This window comes from Babylonia areolata, chromosome 28 (assembly GCF_041734735.1).
Source record: "Babylonia areolata isolate BAREFJ2019XMU chromosome 28, ASM4173473v1, whole genome shotgun sequence".
NCBI classification, from domain to species: domain Eukaryota; kingdom Metazoa; phylum Mollusca; class Gastropoda; order Neogastropoda; family Buccinidae; genus Babylonia; species Babylonia areolata.
The window spans coordinates 2,618,142-2,635,726 of record NC_134903.1 but is presented as its reverse complement, the minus strand read 5'-3'; the positions used below and the strand labels follow the sequence as shown (position 1 = coordinate 2,635,726).

General features: G+C 42.6%; 1 protein-coding gene across 2 annotated transcripts in view; it reads right to left on the bottom strand.

Annotated features, from left to right (window-relative positions):
* The window catches only part of LOC143302064 (uncharacterized), a 19,158-nt gene extending 5,820 nt beyond the window's left edge, over positions 1-13,338 (bottom strand). The window contains exons 1-4 of one of the 2 annotated variants that reach the window (XM_076616564.1): positions 13,242-13,338; positions 10,867-11,048; positions 3,163-3,398; positions 2,083-2,199 (exon numbers count right to left, since the gene is read on the bottom strand). In XM_076616564.1, the coding sequence (XP_076472679.1) occupies positions 2,083-2,199; positions 3,163-3,398; positions 10,867-11,048; positions 13,242-13,281 (575 nt within the window). In that variant the 5' untranslated portion in view covers positions 13,282-13,338. Of the gene's footprint in view, positions 1-2,082; positions 2,200-3,162; positions 3,399-8,426; positions 9,199-10,866; positions 11,049-13,241 lie in introns of those variants that run through there. The other variant, XM_076616563.1, reaches the window with a different exon arrangement.
* Positions 13,339-17,585: the final 4,247 nt, after the last annotated feature.

The following is a 17,585-nucleotide window of genomic DNA, read 5'->3' as shown; positions in this document are numbered from 1 at the left end:
CTACTAAGCCCCCTACTAACGACAATAATGGCTTAGTCGCGGAGCCAGACTGAGTGAGCGTCCCCTCCAAGCGATACCTTTTGTTTGTTTTGAACAGACACCTCAGACTTACACTGACCAGATTTAGATTTAGAATTTCTGAAGTAAACACACACAGATATCGTTACAAAGCAACATGTCATTCTGAACAATTGTGCCCATTGTGCAAAAAATCAAGAGAGGATAAGTTCACTTTGTTTTAAAATGTCCCGTGTTGACTGACTTACGAATCCAATTTATCCCCCCAAAATATTATATATGTCCATGCTTATTTCGGCTATGTTTATTAATGGCATCTAACGATGAAAAATCATTCGTAGTTTTGCTATGTATCTTTATAAAGCACTGGAATTAAGATAGACACTTATTTCTTGGATTCACTGATAGTTTGTTGTGAATGACGTTGTATTGTTTATATTTCCAATTGCAATGACACATGTAAAACTGTTATTACCCCCTATTCATGTGGGGCTATGGCCTTAATTGAATAAACCATCTTAGATTTCTCTCTCTGTCTGTCTGTCTGTCTCTCGCTCGCTCGCTCGCTCACTCTTATGTTTGATTGTAAATCTGACAACAATTTGAGAAATAAAGGTGTGTGTTTTTTGTGTGTGTGTGTTTGTTCTTTTTTGTTCTTTTTTTTTCAGAAAATAAGAAAATATCTGTTCAGCATGTTAACATCATAAGATCACGAGGTGATAAATTTGATGACAAAATTATACACCAGAAGCTTCGAAGAGTAGGCAAAAATCACCGCTTAGAGCTACAAACCAACGAAGGTATCTGTTTCATTGAATGGATGAATGAATGAGTTATTATAATAGGTTGGGTCACTTGTTGGTTGTTCACTTTTTTTCCTTCAAGGAAAGATGTTTCTTTTCGTTTTGTTTTCATATTAAGCTGGAACCATATTCATCCTCGCATATTCTAATGTTTCGTTATGCAATGGAAATATGTTGACGCATTCAACCATGTCATATGGACCTCATGACCAAAGATACTAAATTGTCAAAGTGTCAAATTGTCAACTCTCTCTCTCTCTCTCTCTCTCTCTCTCTCTCTCGCTCCCTTCTCACACTCACAAACACCCCCCAAAAAAAACCCAACCAAACAAACAAAAAATCCAAACAACAACATATATTCGCGCGCGCGCGCGCGCACACACACACACACACACACACACACACATGCGCGCGCACGCACACTCGCACGCACGCACACTCACACAGACTCCGAGTGAAAGAGTGTGGGGGCGATAAGATCGGGACAGAAGTTAAGTACATTACGCAACTTTCGTTCGTTGCGCTCTCTCTCTCGCTCTCTCTCTCTCTCTCTCTGTGTGTGTGTGTGTGTGTGTGTGTGTGTGTGTGTGTGTGTAAGATCTTCAGTTTAATGTCTATTCACTAGAAGTGTCATCAGACGGAAAGACGAGAGGTAGTGTGTGAAAGAGAGGGAATGCTTGTGGATATTAGTGTGTGTGTGTGTGTCTGTGTCTGTGTGTGTCTGTGTCTGTGTCTGTGTGTGTGTGTGTGTGTGTGTGTGTGTGTGTGTGTGTGTGTGTGTGTGTGAGAGATTATTCAGTTGCTCGTTTTTATCCTTAAGTCTCTACTACATATGTGTGTGTGCGTGTGCCAGTGCGTATGCGCGAGCGCGCGCGCGCGCCTGTGTGTTTGTGTGATTATTCGATTGTTCGTTTTTCTCCAAAATTCTGAGCGCATCAACCACTACATATGCGTGCATGCGTGTGTGTGTGGGAGGGGGTGAGGGGGCAGGGAGGGCAGGGCAGGGGAGAGGCGGTAGGGGTGTAAGCCATCCCACCCCTGCCCCCACCTCCACACCCGCCCCACCCCCTCAAAAAATGCGCAAACTCTAAAGACACATGTATGCACGCACAATGACTACTCGTGGTCAATAAGACGCCACGATTCCCTTGTGTGCAGAACATTTTACGCCATGCACGTGCACACACACACACACACACACACACGCGCGCGCGCGCGCGCGCGCGCGCGTGCAGAGCCTTGGTGTGCCGTGACCTCTGACCTGAGCACGCTGAGGAAGAAGGTGAAGGTGACGGTGCAGTTCTCCTCACACAGATAATGGGCCACACGTGGCGTCCGTTCATTGGCTGACACTGTGGCACGTGGTACCACCTCCGTCCTGGGGGGGGTAAACCAGTCATCATCATCGTCGTCGTTGTGATAATCATCATCATCATCATTACCATCATCATCATCATCATCGTGGTCGTCGTTGTCGTCGTCGTCATCCATCATCATCGTCATCGTCATCATCATTCTCACCATCACCATCATCATCATCAACTTGTTGTTGTTGTTCGTCTTCTTCTTTACAATCATCTATCATTATCTATCTATAGCAGTAGTAGAAGTAGTAGTAGTAGCAGCAACAGTAGTAGAAGCAGCAGCAACAGTAGCAGCAGCAGCAGCAGTAGCAGCAGCAGTAGCAACAGTACTACTACTACTAGTAGTAGCAGTAGCAGCAGCAGCAGCAGTAGTAGTAGTAGTCGTTGTTGCTGTTGCTGTTATTGCTGCTGCTGCTGCAGTTATTGTAGTGGTTTAAACGGTATTTTCTCTGGAACATTGTACAATACAACACAGTTCCAGATGAGCAGGACATGAAGAAGATCTTATATAAAAAGTCCTGCCCTAATACATGTACATACATACAAAGTATGTGACGGATGTCATCATAGCTAGAAGCTGAAACGTGATCATGCATGAATTTCTACAAAACTAAGCTAAGATGTAATCATAATGAAACAAAAGAAAAAACTAAACGTGTAGTGGAGGGAGATGTCAATGGAGAGAGGCAGAGAAAGAGAAGTAACAAAGTCAGTACAAGAAGACAGTCCGACCGAACTTGGCCGACAATGCGGCGAAGGCCTACCGTCCCGTCTAAAAAAAAAAAGGTTATTGTTGTAGTTGTTCTCGAAGTATTTGATGATGGTGATGATTATCATGATGATGACCAACAACCACCATACAGACACACAGAAAGAACACACACACACACACACACACACACACACACACACAAAATAAAAAACACACACACACACACACACACAAACCTCACCCTCACCCCCACCCCCCAACTCACCGCCCGTACGCGATCTCACTGGCGACCTTGGCCAGAGGGTCACGTGACGTCCACAGGTCACGTGGGAAGATGGGCGACGTCATGCGCACACAGGAAGGACTGCCCCCATGACCCACACCCACGCTGTGCTGCTGCCGGAAACGGAACTTGTTGCTGACTGCGCACGGGTGGAGAGCTCGGCCACTCGTGTTGCACGTGCACAGCTTCTGCACGCGCTGTGACTGTGTGGGGGGAACCTGCAACAAGTGGGATTTGGGGGGGAGTGAGGGGGGGGTGTGGGGGGGAGAAGGTGTGTGGGTGGTGGTGTGGGTTGGATTCTCTCACTCTCTTTCTCTCAGACACTGTTTTTGGTGTTTGATTGTATCACGTTGAAATACTCACAGCAAAAGGAACATTGTGGCTGACATTTCTCACGACTGAAAAATTGCTCTCTCTCTGTCTCTGTCTCTGTCTCTGTCTCTCTCTCTCTCTCTCTCTCTCTCTCTCGGTCTGTCTCTGTCTCTCTCAGTCTGACGCTGTCTCTGTTTCTCTCTCTGTGTCTCTCTCTCAGTCCGTCTCTGTCTCTGTCGCTGTCTCTGTCTCCCTCTGTGTCTGTGTGTGTGTCTCTCTCTCTTTCTCTCTCTCTCTGTCTCTGTCGCTGTCTCTGTCTCCCTCTGTGTCTGTGTGTGTGTCTCTCTCTCTTTCTCTCTCTCTCTCAGTCTGTCTCTGTCGCTGTCTCTGTCTCTCTCAGTTTGTCTCTCTCTGTCCCTGTCTCTGTTTCTGTCTCTGTCTGTCTGTCTGTCTCTCTCTGTCTCTCTCTCTCTTGTTACATGTCTGTCGTGGGTGTGTATGTGTGCGTGCGTGACTGAAGTGTAATTGAATGACACAGGAAACGAATGATAAGCGCCCCAGTGGCAACCGTCAGTCGGCTCTACCCAGATTGGCAGGATCCTGTTGTGCAAATGACCTCCCCCCCGAGTTTGTACAGCGCTTGAGAGCTTGGTCTGCTGTGTCTCTGGCCGAGGATAGGCGCTATATAAGTATCCACATCCTCCTCCTCCTCCTCCTCTCTCTCTCTCTCCTCTCTCTCTCTCTGTGAGTGTGTGTGTGTGTGTGTGTGTGTGTGTGTGTGTGTTTGGGATGATGTGGAAGTGGGACCAGAAGAGGATGTTTTGCTGTACACTACGTCACAATGCAGTACAATACAACACTTCAGCTCAGTTATTCAAGCAGGCGTCACTGCGTTCGGACAAATCGATATGCGCTTCAGCACACGTGTTAATGAGCAGATGCCTGACCAGCAGCATAACCCAACGCGCGCAGTCACGCCCTGAGGGAAACTAAAAATGAAATGAAGTCAGATGAATAAATAGATGAATAAGTAAATAGATACATGCATAAATAAACATATAAATAAACAGATAAATAGATAAATAAATGCAATGCGATGGGAATGCAGTACAACATAATACAATGCAATACACTACACTACAATGCAATAGAATACACTACACTACAATGCAATAAAATACAATGCAATACACTACACTACAATGCAATAGAATACAATGCAATACACTACACTACAATGCAATAGAATACAATGCAATACACTACACTACAATGCAATAGAATACAATGCAATACACTACACTACACTACAATGCAATAGAATACAATGCAATACACTACACTACAATGCAATAGAATACACTGCAATACACTACACTACAATGCAATAAAATACAATGCAATACACTACACTACAATGCAATAGAATACAATGCAATACACTACACTACACTACAATGCAATAGAATACAATGAAATACAATATAATACAATGCAATGCAATGCAACGCAACATAACGTAACGTAACACAACATAACACAACGCAACGCACTGTAACACAACACAACACCAAACAACGCAACGCAGTTTCAGTTTCAGTTTCAGTAGCTCAAGGAGGCGTCACTGCGTTCGGACAAAACCATATACGCTACACCACATCTGCCAAGCAGATGCCTGACCAGCAGCGTAACCCAACGCGCTTAGTCAGGCCTTGGGAAAAAAAAACAAAAAAAAACAACAAAAAACAAAAAAACACACACACAACCACACACACAAAAAAAAACAACAACAAAAAAAAACACAAAAAAACAAAAAAAAATAGATAAGCTTGCATAAATAAATAAATAAATAAATAATAATTATAATATAGAAAAAGGTAGTAGTAATAATATTAGTAATACTAATAAAATGATAATAATAAAACATAAATGAATAAATAAATAAGACAACAATGGTGATAAATAAGCAAATAAATGTAAAAAATGAAGACACACATTCACACATACACCCACACATGCATAACAGAAATGCACCAGACATGCAGTTTCACATATATGAAAGCACAGTCAAATACATATAAACGTACATGAGCTCCAACACACACACACACACACGCATTACCGTGCACCTCCTCTACCCCCCTCCTCCACACACTCATTTCTAGTCTAAGTATCGCAGCTTCCACGGCACACACACACACACACAAACACAAACACACACTCACAGAGATGAACACTTACTTGTACAAGCACATATGAAAGCACAGTCAAATACATATAAGCGTACATGAGCTCCAACACACACACACACACACACACATTACCTTGCACCTCCTCTACCCCCTCCTCCACACACTCATTTCTAGTCTACGTATCGCAGCTTCCACGGCACACACACACACACACAAACACACACTCACAGAGATGAACACTTACTTGTACAAGCACACACACATACGCCCGTATCTCCCACCCCCAACTCCACACACGTACATACAAAGATATATATATATATATATATATATATATATATATATATATACACGTTCCAATATCCTGTTGCTCCCACAGTGTAGGCATGCATACACTCACATACCTCATCCTCTACCCCACCTCCCCCTGCACTCCCACCTCCCCTCACACACACACACACACACACACACACACACACACACACGTACACATATCTCTCCTGACACTTGTGTACAGTTTCACTCTCGCGCATTCACAAACGCACTCAAAAGCACACATACACACAAACACACACAGCCGTCACTGACTGGCCGCAAGAGGGATGGGAAAAGATCTCTGATGCCAAGAACGTGGCGTCTAGTGTGTTGCTCGGTCTATTGTGTTTGGAAAGGCCCACAGAGACTCTGTTCCGTTTTCAAGAAATTTGCGCAATGTTGGTTTGGAAATGATGCCGATATTTGTTTGATTTGCAAAGCATCGTGCTCTACCTTTCATGTTAGATTTGCGGCCGCTCCCTCTCTCTGCTTCTATTTCTTTGAGGCGATCGATGGTGTGATGGCCTTGTACCTGTTCTTTTTGGTATTCTTTGACTTTTCTGAGGATTTCCGATTTTCCTAGATGTAGGCCGCTCGTTGGTGTTGCGTTACCAGCAAGTCTGTCAGCTCGCACATTTCCCTTAACACCTGCATGTCCCGGGCAGTATGACCATGTGAGTTTTTTAATCTGAAAGTTGCGCATTGCGTTATGCCACTCTGGGCTTCCCATTCCGTTTTCAATTTTCTGTATGAGGTTCATTGAGTCGGTTAGAATCATGGCATGTTGGTTTCCGGGCGTATGGAAGGACGATAGCCACTGGAGGGCATGTGTCACAGCTTCAACTTCCATCGTTAGGCTGGAGGTTGTGACTTTGTAGGCAGCATTCTCTTCCCAAATTGTTTTTCCATTTTGTTTCGCAGTGAATCCCCAGCCAGACTGGTCTTTGGTGACTGAGCCATCTGTGTATATGATGATGTCCTCTTCTTTACTGTTTTCTTCTATAAGCAGCTTCACTTCCGCATCAGTTTTGCCCTCTGGCCATTCCCGACAATGTCTTCCTAGAGTGGGTGAAATGACTGTGTTGAATAGATGGTTGAGGTTTTCGGGGTTTTTCTCCCATTCTTTTGTTTCTTTCAGGTCTTGAAGTCGGCATACTAGCTGGATTGTGTCTTCTGCTTGCCCCATCCATGATCTTCCTCGTCCTAGACGGCTGCCTTTTGGTTCTTTGACTGCGTCATGCAGTGGGTTTTGAGGGTTTTCTAATGCTTTGAAGTAGGTCTTGACCTGTTCTAACTTGTTTCTGGCCTGCACTGAAGGAAGGTCAAGCAGGTATCGCATGGTTTCTGTGGGCGTGTCTTTTGTTGTTCCAAGGATCAGCCTCATAGCTTCATTTTGGACTCTTTCTAATTTTAGGAGGTTGCTTTGAGACGGTGTTGTTAGCCCAAGTCCGTAGTCGATCACACTGAGGACGAGTGATTGGTATAGCAGGAAGAGGTGGCGTTCTTCAATTCCTTTGGTTGCCATTGCTTTTAAGACTGAAAGGCCCTTTTTGCATTTGAGAACAGTGTTTTCCGTATGTTTTCTGAAGGTCAGCATCCTGTCGAAGTGTATTCCTAGGTAGCGTAGGCATTCAGTTTTCTCAATTTGAATCCCATCGAATGACACAGAAGGTGGTGATTTGCTCGCGGTTTTGTTGTTGAGGGTGCACAGCAACGTTTGGGCTTTCGCTGGATTGATGGAAGATCCTGTGTCTTTGCACCATTGAGCAATATTGTTTAGTTGTTTCTGGACGGCTTCAGTTCTTTCCTGAGCATTTTTCGAAGTTTTGAAGACCAGGCCGTCATCCGCAAGGGTAAGCACCCGAGCAATTCCATTGTTGTTTAAGTCTGCAAGGCCCTTCGTGTAGACATTGTAGAGGACAGGAGAGAGTGGAGACCCTTGTGGCAGTCCCATGGATAGTTTAGAAGGTGCAGACATCCAATCTCCGAGGCGTAGGACGACGGTTCTTTCCTGAAGCGCTGCTGCTATCCATCTTGTCAGTGTCAAACTTACTCCATACCTTAGTAGCAGCTCCATGAGGTGCGCAAACTGGACTTTATTGTAGGCATCTTCAAGGTCAATTGCTACTGCTAGTGTTTCTTCTTTTCTTTGAAATCCTTCATACACCTCATATGCAAAGGCAGCTGCATTTTCCCATGTGGACTTGCCTGTTCTGTAACCACCTTGATTTGAAGGGAGAATGTGCCTGTGTTCAAGATCCCTTGCAAGTTTCAACGCAACACAACACAACATAACGCAACGCAATGCAACACAACGCAACGCACTGTAACACAACACAACACCAAACAACGCAACGCAACGCAACGCAACGCAACACAACGCAAAGCAAAGCAAAGCAAAACAACACAACACAGCACAACACCCACCTCAAACTGTCCCTTTCTGGCGACCGCAATGCCGGCGAAAAACACCCTCATGTTACAGGAGGAAATCCCCGTCGCAAAGCTCACCTCACGAAGTCTCGGGGGGATCCTCAGCACAAGGGAATCCTCGGGAACAAAAATCCCCCCGTACCTACGCAGAGTCTCGAAAACAAAAGCGTACTGCGCGAAACTGTTCCTGAAAATATCGTAAGATTTGTCGATCACTGACATCGCCATGTTGGGATATTCACTGCGGAGCTGCTCGAACCAGGTGAAATACCCATCCGGATCCCTCATGGGAAGGAACTGATAATGGAACATGATTCGTTTAGGCTGGATGAGTTGGATAGCGCTCTTGATGGACAGGTAGTTCCTGAAGTCCAAGAACCTGAATTCTCCACACCACACGAAATGAAGAATCATGTCCGGCATGGGTTGGGATGGTCCGATGACTGGAGGTTTTCCTCTGTGGTTTTCCTGAACAACGGCTGTGTTGTGAGGCTGTGACAACTGCTGGGGAGTTTTGGACAGTTGTTTGGAATAAGACTGGAATCGTGTGTTTTTCGCGGCCTCTTTTCGTCTGAAGTCGAACAGTTTCAAGGCATGTTTGCGTAAGCTGCTCAGCTTGTAGGTGTCTTCTTGGGCATGGCTCAATTTTGAAGCATCTGTTAGTGCACTGTTGATCATTGAAACATTTGTTGTTGTTGCTGCTGTTGTTGTTGTTGTGGTGGTGGTGGTGGTGGTTGTGTTCAAGTTCGAAATATCCGTTCTTGTGTTGTTCGGTTTGAAAACATTTGTTCTTGGGTTGTTCGGTTTGAAAACATTTGTTCTTGGGTTGTTCGGTTTGAAAACACAATTTCCTGGGTTGTTCGGGTTCGAGGCACCCGTTGTTGTTGTTGTGTTGTTCTTCAAGTTGAAGGCATCTGTCATGACGTTGTTCGGCAAGGGGGGCTCTGTTGATGTGTTGTTAGGCGTTGAGGTATCCGTTATTGAATGGCTCAGATTGGAGGCCTTGGTTGCTGTGTCACTCCGACTCAAAGCACTTGTCATTGTACTGTTAAGTTTGGAGCCATCTGTTGCTGCGTTTCTCGCTTCGGAGGCATCTGTTTGTGTGTTGCTCAGCTGCGTGTCTGGAACCTGCTGAGAACATATGGAACAAATGAATGACGAGTTAGTAGACTGGCATTGCCTTGTGGATCAACGGTATGTATTATGGGTGTTCATAGTACGTGACAGCCTGTCTTATACCTATTGCACAGTGAGGATATGGGTATGGAAGGAACGGTAGCAGCAGATTCAACAGCAGTAGTAGTTGAAGTAAAAGTAGTTGTAGTTGTAGTATTTGTTGTTGCTGGTGGTGGTCGTGTTGGTGTTGGTGTTGGTGTTGTAGCAGCAGCAGCGGCATTGATAGCAGCAGTAGAAGGAGGAGGATATACTTTAATATACTGCACTTCACTGCGCAGCGCAACGCTATACTATACTATACTATACTGCGTTACGCTGCACTACACTATGATACACTCCACTCCACCACATTACACTGAACTCCACTGTTATACAATGCATTACACTTCACTACATTACTCTACACAACACTCCACTCCACTCCACTGCACTCCACTGCACTGCACTGCACTACATTGCACTCCACTCCACTGCATTGCACTGCACTCCACTGCACTCCACTCCACTCCACTGCACTCCACTCCACTCCACTCCACTCCACTGCACTCCACTGCACTCCACTCCACTGCACTCCACTCCACTCCACTGCACTGCACTCCACTCCACTGCACTCCACTCCACTGCACTCCACTCCACTGCACTACATTACACTCCACTCCACTGCACTCCACTCCACTGCACTCCACTGCACTCCACTCCACTACATTACACTCCACTGCACTCCACTCCACTCCACTGCACTCCACTCCACTGCACTCCACTCCACTCCACTGCACTTCACTCCACTCCACTTCACTACATTACACTCCATTCCACTGCACTACACTCCATTCCACTCCACTACACTCCACTCCATTACACTCCATTCCATTGCACTCCACTGCACTACATTACACTGCACTCCACTGCACTACATTACACTGCACTCCACTGCACTACATAACACTGCACTCCACTGCACTACATTACACTGCACTCCACTGCACTCCATTACACTGCACTCCACTGCACTACATAACACTCCATTCCACTGCACTACATTACACTGCACTCCACTGCACTACATTACACTGCACAACATTACACTGCACTCCACTGCACTCCATTACACTGCACTCCACTGCACTACATTACACTGCACTCCACTGCACTACATTACACTGCACAACATTACACTGCACTCCACTGCACTCCATTACACTGCACTCCACTGCACTACATTACACTGCACTCCACTGCACTACACTCCACTGCCTACTCCTAACAGCTGCCACAGCTGGTGTCGAGAAGCGGAAGTGACGTCACCGGCCGGTGGCGGCGGCGCCAACACGGCCTCCAAGGAGCGTTTGGGGCTGCGCACTGTCACCATGGAAACCAAGATGGCGGCGGTCAGACAGGTGAGGAGAATGACGTGTTTCCTACCTGTTGCGGTCATGACGCCTGTCAGAGAGTAAGGCACGGGTGATGTCACTTTTATTGAGTTTTCATGACTCTTGGCAGGATTAGGTACCGGTGTTGTTGTCGTTGTCGTTGTTGTTGTTGTTGTTAGTAGTAGTAGTAGTAGTAGTAGTAGTAGTATCATCATCATTCTTTTTCTTCTTCTTATCATCATGTCACCTGTCAGGATTAGGCACAAGTGACATAATTTCTTCTTCTTCTTCTTCTTCTTCTTCTTCTTCGTCGTGTGTGTGTGTGTGTGTGTGTGTGTGTGTGTGTGTGTGTGTGTGTGTGTGTGTGGTTACCCATCGATACGTCTTACGATCCAATGTGCATCATACGCACGCAGGCATCGATACAGTTACTAATCAATATCTCATTCAGCTCAGTGATCTCCTCGTGTTTTGTGCGCTGTTGATGATGATGGCCTGTGTGCTGCTTGTTCATCTCATGGACTAAATGGCTGGAATGAATATCTTTATGTATATATATGTATACATATCATGCGGTCATTTTATGGAACGTCCCAGTGGAACAGTGACTGATTTCACACTCCACGGCTGTATCATGGGCGCTCTCTCTCTCTCTCTCTCTCGCACACACACACACACACACACACACACACACACACACACACACACACACACACACACACACACACACACACGCATACACACCAATGAACATGACCACATCCCCATTAAAACTCCGATCAAGCATTAAACGCTTTGAGATGTTAAACTTCGACGCGTATTTGGTCGGTTGGTTGGTTGGTTAACCGGTAGAATTATTCACTCTGTTCACACACGTTGGTAATTTTAGACTCTACATAAATCAAGTTCTTTTTTTTATGAATGTTCATTCACTATACAATCTGAACAGATAAGAGAAATCCATATCTGACTGAAAGTGGTGCCAGAGATACAAACGTAAGATGGAACACAAAAGAGAGACGACAAAGAAACAAGGGGATGGGAGTTTCAGTTTCAGTTTCAGTTTCAGTAGCTCAAGGAGGCGTCACTGCGTTCGGACCAATCCATATACGCTACACCACATCTGCCAAGCAGATGCCTGACCAGCAGCGTAACCCAACGCGCTTAGTCAGGCCTTGAGAAAAAAAAAAGGGGGGTAAATAAATAATAGATAAATACATAAAAAAAAGAACTACTACTACTAATAATAATATATATAAGGCGCAAAAACGTGATGAAGTCAACTGTAAGCGTACCTAAATAAATAAATAAATTGTTTGTTTGTTTTTTCTATCTGTCTGTCTGTCTCTCACTCTTCGTCCACCTCCTGTCTGTCTATCACTTGATATTTCTTCTTCATGATGATGACAATGCTGCTTATTATAATGATAATAATAATGATACTACTACTACTAAGATGGGAGAGGAAAAATATACACATGCATACAGAGATCACACTTCTATCAGCACTATTCTTTTTTTTTTATCATCATTATCTTTCTTTATCATCATCATCATCTTCTTCTTCTCCTTCTACTCATTATCATCATCGTCATCATCAGCATTATTATTATTATTATTATTATCACTATTAGTAGTAGTAGTATCATTATCATTATCATTACAATAAGCAGCATTGTCATCATTATGAAGAAGAAATATCAAGTGATAGACAGACAGGAGATGAACGAAAGGGGAGAGACAGACAGATAGACAGAAAAAACAAACAAACAAAAAAACAAACAAAGAAAAAACATTAAAAACGAAGAAAAAAAACTGAGAGAGGTAGACAGATAGACAGAGAGACAGAAAGACACAGACACAGACAAACAAACACACACACACGCGCGCACACACACACACCCACCCACACACACACACTGAGACAGGCAGACAAACAGACAGACAGACTCTCTCTCACACACACACACACACACACACACACACACACACACACACACAGTGACTCACACACACACACACACACACACACACACACACACACACACACACACACACACACACACACACATGGAGATAGAGAAAGACATAGACCAAAAATTGGGTGTGCTGGCATGTTTCTTACATGAAATGGTAGCCAGTATGACACCCATGTCCAAACAAAATGAACAGAAGAAAAAAAACAACAACAAAAAAACAGGAATATCGCTCAACGACCACCATTCAAAAAGAAAGAAAGAAAAAAAGCACACCCTTAACATACCTTCGTGTCTAATCTGTTGTTTGTAAAAACAAAAAAGCATCTGGATAATTAGAAGACGTCTAACTGATGATCAAAACTTTATTGCTCAAGACTGAAGTCCACAGATTTTACTAAAAATATATGTCATGGCGGAAGCTGACGTGAGTCGTTTGTTCAATGCCGTTTCTCGTCCTCCGATTATGAATCCAAAGATCACCATAGGAGGTGGCGCACTGGAAAGATTTTGGAGTTCCATTATATCGTTGTCATCATTGAGATGTGAGACTCGGAATAAGCGGCATGGGAGAAATGGCACTGAAAATGGTGCTGATGACGGTGGAGAAGCAGAAAGCAAGAACAATAAGAATATAGAAAAAAAAAAGAAGTCTTATCTACAGCATTTTTTTCTCTTTTTTTTCTCTCTCTCTCTCTCGCATTTACAAGTGTGTGTGTGTGTGTGTGTGTGTGTGTGTGTGTGTGTGTGTGTGTGTGTGTGTGTGTGTGTGTGTGTGTGTGTGGTTTGGTGTGGTGTTGGTGTGTGTGTGTGTGTGTGTGTGTGTGTGTGTGTGTGTGCGTGCGCGTGTGTGTATGTGTGTGTGTGGTTTGGTGTGGTGTTGGTGTGTGTGTGTGTGTGTGTGTGTGTGTGTGTGTTTAAATCAGTAAGCAATGTGTGTGTGTGTGTGTGTGTGTGTGTGTGTGTGTGTGTGTGTTGTTGTTGTCTTCAGTTTAACGTCTTTCCACTTGAAGTGATATTAGACGGGGGGGGGGGGGGGGGGGGGGGAACCGTGGGGGTAGGGGCTGTGAGAGGGGGAGGGGTAAAAGTGTGTGTATGTGTGGAGGGTGAATAGGGAGAGACAACGCTAGGAAAAATGGAAACGTTATAAACGCCAACATCAAACAAATATAACATCTATAACAAATGTCCTATAGGACTATGCAGCAAACCTTCTGCAATAACAAATAACATATTGGAATTGTTAATAACACATTCAAAAGAACTTTTGGTGAAGTCTGGCAAAAAACATTTTAGATTCTGACATTCGAATATTACATGGTTGCTAGAAATATGTTCTCCACATATACATCTGACATCTTTGCTGAACTTTGTTACAAAAGCGTTCAGTTTTATCCTGTTTGATAATGTATGAATCTGCCTTAATCTTATTGAATTACTGTATGTATTTGACTGATTGATAGTTCCCGGTTGTTGACCATTAATTACACTATGGTTTAAAGCTTTGCCGTTTTCTTGGTATAATTCTCTGATTTTGTTCCACGATGTTTTTTCTAGTATTCGATAACCCTCTTGTACAGATAGAGGCACATAAAGTTCTATGGTTCCCTGTTCGTTCTTTGCACCTTTTCTTGCAGTCCTGTCAGCCCATTCATTGTAGAGAATACCAAGATGTGAAGGAACCCAGAAAAACGTAATATGTGTTCCTTTCAAGCTTAAAAGATGTAAAATGTGGCTGATTTCTAGTATGATTTTAGATTTGTTCTTACAATTTGGTGAGTTTAAAGCACATAATACAGATTTGGAATCAACGCAAAACAAGACTTGTAGAAGGCAAATTGGAAGATCAAGAATATGATTTAGAGCCATAAGAACAGCAATAAGTTCAGCAGTGAATATTGAACGATTTTTACCAATATAGTATGATCTTTCCGTTTTCAGTTCTGGTATAACGAAAGCTGAACCTGCTTGGCCATTGTCTAATAGTGAGCCATCTGTGTAGATCTGTAAATGATAACGGTATCTATTTTGAAGGTGTTCTCGGACTTCCGTTGCCATGATATTCGGATTTTCATTCTTTTTAATGTCAGTATGATTAACATCAAAATGTGCTTTATTCATCTCCCAGATGGGGTATGGACTTACGGTCTTCTGTGTGTCTACGTCATCTGAATTAATTTTAGATTTTTCGAACAGGTTTGACACAAACGTGCCAATGGGAGTTAAATAAGATATGTTTTTAGCTCTTTTGGGGAAGTTGTTTTCGGATGTAATTTTTACTTCCTCTGATGTATAATTTTCAGTTGTTGAGCTTCTCAGTACGTATTTAGCACATGCGAGGTTTCGGTATTCATCTAAAGGTAGTACTCCTATTTCTTTGTATGTTCCGAGGGTCGATGCATGGAAAGGTACACCAAGGGCAAGTCTATATGCTTTGCAGTCTATGCTTTGAAGTTTCTTTAGCAAATATTTTGGAGCATTGAAAAAGACTTCTTGTCCATAGGATAGTTTGGATCGAATAAGTGATGATGATAAATGTTTCAAAATCGTTGTATCTTGTCCCCAGTATTGTTTACTCACAATTTTGAGTAAGTTTAAAGATTTTCTTGCTTTTGTTAATATATATTCAATATGGCTGTTCCAAGTTAGTTTTGAAGTAAGTATCAATCCTAAAAACTTAACAGTATCTTTATACTGAATTGTCTCATTTTCAATCTTAAATGTTGGTAACTCTTCTGGGTTTGTACCATTGTTAAAAAGCATAATATGTGTTTTTTCTGATGATAATGTGAGACCATTATCAGCAATATATCTATTTAATCTATCTATTTCTCGTTGGTATATTTTCTTGATATAGTTTAAAGCCCTTTTGGATGTATTCCGTTTCATAGTTACATTCATCCACATACATATATCATCTGCGTATTGCACTAGGATCACATCATTTGATAAGTGTTTGGGTAAGTCATTCAACAAGATATTAAATAAAACAGGGGCAATAACAGAACCTTGGGGTAATCCCATGTGAAGAGTTTTAGGATTTGAGTATGTATTCCCGACCCGTACCTGTATACTTCTTTCACTCAGGAAATCTTTGATATAATCATAGAGATGTCCTGAAAAGCCAACAGATTTCAGTTTAAAGAGTAACTTTGCATGCCAAACTTGATCATAGGCTTTCTTCACATCAAAAAAAGTTGCAAGAACGTTTTTCCTTCTAGCGAATTGTTGTTTTACATGTGTTGTAAGTTTTACCAAATTATCAATTGCAGATCTACCTCTCTGAAAGCCTGCTTGGTTAATTGGGATAATCTTATTTTTATGACAATAGTACATCAGCCTTCTCAAAATTATTCTTTCCATTAGTTTACCAGTATGTGATGTTAGTGCAATTGGCCTGTAACTGCTCTTATCTGTTTTGCATTTTCCTTGTTTATGAACTGGTATCACAATAGACTGTTTCCATTGTGCTGGCATTAAACCATCAATCCAACACTTTTGAAAAATGTCAAACAATAAAACAACAAAATTTTCTGGTAAATGTCTCAGCATCTCATTTGAGACTGCATCAAGTCCTACAGATGTTTTCTTTTTAGGGAGGGATACTAATGCTTCTTTAACCTCGTTGAGCGTGAGTGGAGCATTGATGTACTGACTATTATCAGGACATGGATCTGTATAATCACTTTTGCTCTCTTCTTCGGTTCTGTGTTTTCTGTTTTTAAGTGAGAGACCTTCCAATCGCATAGACTCCGAGAACATTTCTACAAATGTTTCTGCCTTCTCTACATTGGACGGGAAATCTTTGTCCTTTATCTTAATAGGACAAGATGGCAAATTTATACCTTCTTTCATTTCATTAAATTTTTTCCATACCTTTTTAGTATCTTTATGATCAGAAATCTCCCTATTACAGAAGGAAGACCAATATTGTCTTTTTGCCTGTGCAATGACCATGTTGCTATGATGATTTGCCTTTTTCTTTTCAATAAGATTCTCTGGTGATTTGTTGCTCAGATAAGTAATAAATTTAGATTTTTTATTATCTACTGCTGCTTCGCAGGCTGGTGTCCACCAAATATTTCCCGAATGCTTGCTTGATTTAAGTGAATTGTATTTTGGAATTGATATGTCGGCAGCTTGTAAAATGGTGTCAGTAAAGAATGAATACAATGTATCTATATCCGTGGTGTTTATGAACTCTGTGTTATAGCTAGCAAGCATACTTTCGAATTTCTCCCAGTTAGCATCTTTATATTTATATCTTGGAACTTTGTCTTTTTGAAATTCTGTAGGTCTTTGAGTTACATTAAAAGTCATGATGATCGGTAAGTGATCACTTCCTAATGTATCTTTATATGTCGTCCATTTACATTCTGGATACAACGTAGGGGATATGAAAGACAGATCTATAGCAGATGCCCTGTGAGTGACAATATCAGGGATTCTGGTAACGCTGCCATCATTTAAAAGGCTCAAGGAGGAATCAACAATATTTTCTACAAAGCGGTTACAAGTAACTGATACACAATCTTTGTCCCAAAAAGGAGAATGGGCGTTAAAATCTCCCCCAATCAACCATTTTTCATTATCCTGAATATTATGTAACCATTCCGTGTTTACTTCGTTAG